Source organism: Vigna umbellata, chromosome 1, assembly GCF_029865625.1.
Source record: "Vigna umbellata cultivar VRB3 chromosome 1, Vumbellata_1.0, whole genome shotgun sequence".
Lineage (NCBI taxonomy): Eukaryota > Viridiplantae > Streptophyta > Magnoliopsida > Fabales > Fabaceae > Vigna > Vigna umbellata.
Window position 1 is genome coordinate 53,423,313 of NC_142165.1, and position 6,864 is coordinate 53,430,176.

At 31.8% G+C, this 6,864-nt stretch overlaps 1 protein-coding gene across 1 annotated transcript; it reads right to left on the minus strand.

Moving 5' to 3' along the window:
* Positions 1 to 336: 336 nt before the first annotated feature.
* On the minus strand, positions 337 to 4,499 carry LOC124844344 (transcription factor bHLH112-like). The gene is made up of 7 exons (XM_047321267.2): positions 3,737 to 4,499; positions 2,808 to 3,414; positions 2,586 to 2,696; positions 2,401 to 2,466; positions 2,179 to 2,244; positions 1,987 to 2,037; positions 337 to 959 (listed from the first exon to the last, which is right to left on the minus strand). The coding sequence occupies exons 1-7, from the start codon at positions 4,072 to 4,074 to the stop codon at positions 801 to 803; spliced, it is 1,398 nt and encodes a 465-aa protein (XP_047177223.2). The 5' UTR covers positions 4,075 to 4,499; the 3' UTR covers positions 337 to 800.
* Positions 4,500 to 6,864: the final 2,365 nt, after the last annotated feature.

Sequence of the window (6,864 nt, forward strand, 5' to 3'; positions counted from 1 at the left end):
TTTATAATCATGATCTATCTTTATACATTATACTTAATTATTAATTATTTTAATTTAAATTTAAAAACTTTAATCCATGCCACCTGATCGTCCAGACCACCCAATTAAATGATATCTTAGAGAGGTTAGTAAAGGAAACACCTTACACCATTAAAATAATTATAGATAAAAATTACATAAACAAAAAAAATATGAATACTATGTACTGTGTAAATATTTTTTTTTTCTCTTAAACAAAAAATATCTGTGCTAGACATGAATACAAAAGAGAAATACATTATTAAAAATTTAGTAGAGAATCCAAATTCATATATTATTTGGATAATAAACATGACAGAGAGGAACAAATTAAAAGACATTAAATTAGCCGAGAGAGTGTGAAAGAAGCAGCAGCAAATCAGCTACTGTGATGTGAAATGTGGGTGAATTTAGTATATGATCCTACTCTCACCCATCACAAATTAACTAAGATATGGGGTCACATATATATTAATCTTGTAGCACAGCCAGTTGATAAACTATATGTATGCAAGTTAAATATATTTCTCTTCCAGTGGTCACTAATGATTTGCAAGCGCACATCATTGTGGTTGTGGCTGGCCCAGCTTCCCTGGTGGTGAGCTTTGAAGGGTCACTTCGTTTGTTTCTTTTCTCACTTTTCCTTCTTTTCATCCTTTGTTTTCTTCAGCTTTTCTCTTCATCACTGTGCCTTCACATCTGCTTCATCATCTTACACATGCAAATAGTTAACAATACGTCATCGATTCTCCACTGGCCGAGTATCTTTGGCTTTATCTTCCCTACCTCAACAGAGCGCCCCTGAATGTAGGCGTCCACAATTCAGCACTGCTAGTGGTTTCTGTTGCAACTGGAAATGTGCTTGAAATCGGTACCAGACACAGACCTCGACTTTTTAAATCTTCATGTGGTCCTTCTGAGTCTTTCAGATCATCACACACCTTTCAACAAACATATAATAAATGTTTCAAAACCACTTTCACTACAAAAACTAATCTCAGACTAATTCTTAAAAAAAACATTATAGTCAACATGTGAGGACAGTAAAACTTGATATTACGGGCATTTCTATAGGTACCTCTAAACAAAGGTTTTGGTGTCCTTCTAGATTAATGTAATAAATACATGTTATATGTAATAAATTTAAACCATGTGACATTGTTTTAATTATCAATTAAACCTCATCTAGGAAGATTTGAAGAGACGAGGTGGTCATCACCCACCAATGTCTTAGCCACAGAGGTGGAATCATCGAAAGTTCCTCTTGCCACCACCAACATATCCTCTAATCCCCAACTAAACACTCCAATGACGCACAATTGGAGACTCATCTGACGAACTCTAAGATGACGAGTCCGTTTCCAATGGGTCAAAAATTCGTTGAAACCAAGCTCATGACATAGGAGAACTAGTAGCTATTTTCCATGGTAGGTCTCCACTTGCACCAAAGAGGCAAAAACAACACCACCGACATTGTTGCACTGGAGATGGCCATTGTAATTGTTGTTGACGTAGGAGAAAGTGGTGTCGGAGTAGGGTCCGGACTCTGCCTGACCAGTGAACTTCGAGGATCAAGATGAAGAGGTGGCGAGGATGAAGCCGTTGGCGAGGACTGGGTCGCCGAAGTTTGGTGAATGTGAATCACAGTGTAATTGCAGTTATTTAGATATAATTTGACTCTCAACTAACTAAAGTAATGTCACATCATTTAAAATTATTAGTTACATGTTTTACAGTTATTTAGAACTAAAATAATGTCACATAATTTAAAATTATTACAAATTCCTTGTTTTCATTGAATAACGTGAAAGAACCAATAGTTTAGGATTCCTATATTACAATCTATAGTTTTCATTAAAGAATGATATAAAAAATGCAATACTAATATTAGTATATTACCTACTATTGCTAGAAGACATTTTTGGTAAAGGAATATATATATATATACTATAATCATGTTTTTAGTACCTGCTGCGGTTGGATGGGAGCTCCGTTTTTCATATATGAGGTACTCAAAACCTGTAATTCATGTGAAGATAATATTTAAAACAAAGCATAAAAAGGGTCTTACAATAAAACCATTTTCTTATTGAAGATTTCTACATGGTACTCAATTATTAGGGTTTTCTTCAAAACAATGTTGGATGAATGGAAACATACATTGACTTGATCATGAAGGAACTTGATGTACTCGATGGCTTCGTGAAGAACGGATGCGGTGTCGGTCTGTTGAGATGAACAAGAATAAAATATCTGAGTTTTTACATTTTTACCATTCAATGTGCTCTAAGAAAGTAAAGGTCTCGATTCTATCGTAGTCGTAGCTCCAGGGTAAATTAAAAAAAAAATAAAAGTGAAAGAGACATATCCGAAAATGTTCACCTTTCCGAAAGGTGAAACCAATTGCTGAAGAGCAGTGACCCGGTCCCCTAGCTTCTCTTTCCGAACCTGTCCATACATGTCAAGTTGATTAAAATCTAAAGTGAAATTATTATAAAGGTTGAACAATGTTGCATAGTGAAAAAAGAAAGAAAGTTGAATTGCAGTAAACAAAAACAGTACAATACCTTAAAAGTCGGTAATGGGGACGGAGTTTCAATCCTTGGCCTCTTTAATGCTGCTTCACAAGCATCTTTCTTCGCCATTGTTGCCGAATCTAGAGTTTCTTCACTGTTGAGCTGCACTTCAGTATATATTTATCAATTACAGTGCTCAGCAGAAAACCCTAGCTAGCTAGAGATATGGATATATAAACATGAAAAACTGTATTAACTGAAACATAAACGTACCTTGTTTAATAGAGTACTTGGGCAATTGGGTTTCTCTTGATCGAAAGTTGGCGTTTGATATTGTGATTGTGATGAAGCAAAGGTACCTGCTCTTATGTCGTTAAGTGCGTCGGCGGAAGCACTCCAGAAAGTGGTGTTGTTAGAAAAGTGAAGTCCAATAGGGTGTTGCTTTGCTATAGTTGTGGGCTTCAGAAAAGTAGTGACTTTAGACCATGTTGGCGTTAGTTCAGTGCAGGGTGTCCCATAACTTGCTTTTGATGAATAGGACATTGAATGGTTGGTGAAAAGTGAGTGCTGTGGTAATTGTGGATGAGGATCAGGTTCATATAAGCTTCGTAACGGTGAAGGGTTACCATATGAGGCTGATCCAATTGCAAAATCACGATTTGATGATAACCCATTGCTGGTTAACGAACATAGATTCTGGTAATCTACTGAAAATTCTTGATTCAATGGCTTGAAATTATCAATTTGTTGGTGTCCTCCACCAGCACAGGAGAAGCTCTTTGGGTTCCAATTCCTGCGGATTTGTGAATTAGAAGAATCTATTCCCGTTTCTTCCTGAAGCACGGAATCAAAATTGCTCTCTGCCCTTCCATTGCATCGACTATGGGATAAAAAAAAAGAAGATAAAATATATGGTCATGATTAGGAGAATCCAATAGCTAAAGAAACAATTGAGAGCTATAGTATAAGCTATATATGCTTTGATAAGATCAAGTTCCCTTTTTCAAATGAAATCAACCAGAAAAAGTTAAGAGAAATAAACCTTTTTCAACCCTAGTGGAAGTGCTGGACCATATACCACAAACCTTCCACCCACACATATATTACATAAAAAATTTAATTAAAATTCTCTCTCAGAAGAAAATGTTAGCAAAAGTAAAGCATATATGATCATATACATATTACTTTTGGCGATGTCTTACACTAATAGATGTTGATTCCAATTGTCTGATGCTGAAGATGTAAGGCCAAAACCCATCATCTGTAAGGTGGAATCGATCAACAAGCTGTCACTTCCTCTGGCTGATTCACTCTTGGGTGACTTCTGTGCATCAGCAAAACCCAGGTACGTGTTGGAAAGCAAATTGTTAGTCTCTTCAACACAGCACTTGGTTGCCTTCAAATCTGTTTGACGAGTGCTGTAGATTCCTGCATCATTATGAGCTGCCACGGAACAAGGAGAAGAAGCAATCGGTGATGAATCAATAGAACTACTCCACCAGTTTTCACCACAAATTCTAGCTTGAAACTCTTCAGCCATGGCAAGCCTTTATTTCTTCTTGTCAAATTGCAGACTTGTTTGAACCTGTGAGCTATGCTAGCTTCTTGAGTTACGTGCTGAATATAAAAAATATGACTCAGAAATATAGGTTTATTTGCAAAAGAGAGGGTTGGATGTTAAGTGATTTTATATATGAAACGGTTAGAAGGGTACGAACAATGGTGATTACCGGAATCCGGTTGACATTACAACGGGATGATTGGACAAATGAGAGAGAATTTTGAATCATATTCTAATTCTTCTTTTCTTAAAAACAAATACATATATATGTATGTACTTGGCTGTGAATTTGTTTCTTTCATAATTGGTTTTGTTGTTTTTGTATTTTTATCAGTAAAATATTTTACTATTTTGTATTTAAGAAATTGATATGTAAGTGGAGGATTCTATATCAAAATCAGAACAAATTCATACGATATTCAAAAACATATTTATTTATCATTTTCTTATTCGAACCTTGAAATTGTTTTCGTTTTGTAGTGACTTTGTTAAATTATTAAAATTTAAGTAATGAATTATATATATATATATATATATATATATATATATATATATTGAATTTCATTATTTTTTTAACTTTTATGTTAAATAAATTCATGAAACTATTTTACCAACATGATTTTTTATATAAAAATTAACATAAATAATTATTATATATTTATTTTTTAAATGTTAAGTATAATTAAGTATTGTCTTGTAGAAGTTAAGTTCTTATTTAAGCAAAAAGGATTGAGAAAGAAAGGTTATCTTAAAATATTTATCAAAATTAGCAACTATAATTTTGAGAGCTATTCACAACATTTAAGAGCACACAACTGCTCTTAGTTGAACTAAATATGTAATTTTATTGCGTTCTTTGAGTGTATTTTAATTACTCAAACAGGTGACTCATTTCAATTCTATCGTACTATTAAACAAAAATTAAATATATTCTATTAAAACAGATTATTTACTGTATAAAAAAAAAAAAAGAAATGTGTTTTTTTTACGTTTGTATATGAAAGAATGTGGACGGTATAATAATATTCATGGTGTGAGATTTTATTTGCAGTCCAGGCATGTCATGAACCTAATAAAATATTCAAACCCTAGATTAAAATAAAATAATCATGAACCTAATAATTTGTTTAGAGAAGTAAACTGCTTTTTTACATTATCTTTCAGAAAAGTTCTTAAAATATTGAGTTCTCTCCTCAAATTATGAATTCAAAAATGGAAAATGGAATTACAAAAAGAATAACTAATTAATAAGGAATCTAACTATAAGACTAAGGGAACTACTTATCTTCATTTCCTCTGGTTTGAAAAAAAAAACATATTGAATAATAAAAGTTATATATTTATAGAAAATTAGGTATTTGTATAACTTAGTTAGTTTGTATAATATTAATGATTTAAAATACTGATATCTTTTTAAAAGGACAGTAAAAGAATCCCTTCCCCTTACACACTAACCTTTTTAAGTACTCGGTTTCTTTTTCCCCACAAATTATCATAATCCAAAAATCTGTACAGTGAGATAAAATTGAGGACCATTTTCATGGTAATGTTATGATTGCAGAGGAGGTAGTACCACCAGTACTAGTACAACTAGCTGGGCCAGTAACCTAGTTCTTAGTGTGTACTAATGTTGTCATTTTTCCAAATAACTATTAGTTGGCCAAAGAACAGTAGGGTAGCACCAAGACGTCATCTGGGTTAGTGAATCTTAAACCAAACTCAGAATATAATTAATTATCAAAATATAAAAACATATTTTGAAATGAAGGTTTTGAACTAATTTACACATTTAGATAACTTACTTTATGAAATAAGCTCTTTATCAATCCATTTAAAAATAAACTGAGTTTTTATTCAAATTTTCCCTACTGTTTTAGTTAACTTAATTTGTGTTATTTAGGGGCTGTGCAATTTACTATTAATCAAACTAGAAAACAAGACTACAAACATGTTTATTTTGTATTTGGAAAATACATATTTTCTATTTGAGTTTTTTTTTTTGGGAAATTTTATCGAGTCCGTTTCATATTTTTTGGTGCATTTAAAATGGAAAAATTGAAAATATGATAGCATTTTCGTAATTATTGTGGAAAATAATTAACTCACTTGTCACTTTGGTCATTGTTTTCTATATGCATAAATTTTCTAAATATTTTTGTTTCGTTATATTTTCTAATATGTTGCAAAAGCTTCTCTTAATTGTTATATATAAAAGAAATAAAGAGATCCATTGAATAATGATAACATTTTCCTACAGAAAAATTTCAAATCACTAGTATTTTTTAATTGTAAGAACATTTTAGTTTTTTTAGTTAAATATGTTTTTAGTTTTTGAATTTAGTTTTTTTAGTTAAATATGTTTTTAGTTTTTGAATTTTGACGTAATGTAACTTCCCATTTTAATAGTATAAGACTACTATGATAAAATATTACAAATATGATAATAGAACAACTAGATGAAACAAACTCACAAAAATGCAAGAGATCAACGTCTGTGGGATTATCTAACAACTCATTTGCTTCACTATTATCTCTTACTTAAATAACTGAAAAGAAGTCTCCCTAAGCTCACACCATTTAGGTGATCATTGCAAAAGAAAAAAACAATACACACACAAACAACACAAAAGTAAGGGTAAGTTAGTGGTAAAACAGTTCATCATAATCAAATAAAATTTCATCATATATTATATTACACACATAATAAAACATTCATCCTAAACATATCACAAACTTAGACTTGACTCTTCCGCATATAATATGAATGTC

Excerpts from the sequence above, each read along its gene's own strand:
- LOC124844344 (XM_047321267.2), bottom strand. The coding sequence starts at position 4,074 with ATGGCTGAAGAGTTTCAAGCTAGAATTTGTGGTGAAAACTGGTGGAGT. Across the intron at positions 2,467-2,585 it reads CCCCATTACCGACTTTTAAG|GTTCGGAAAGAGAAGCTAGG; the intron begins GTATTGTACTGT and ends ATGTATGGACAG. Across the intron at positions 2,038-2,178 it reads TCCTTCATGATCAAGTCAAT|GTTTTGAGTACCTCATATAT; the intron begins GTATGTTTCCAT and ends CATGAATTACAG.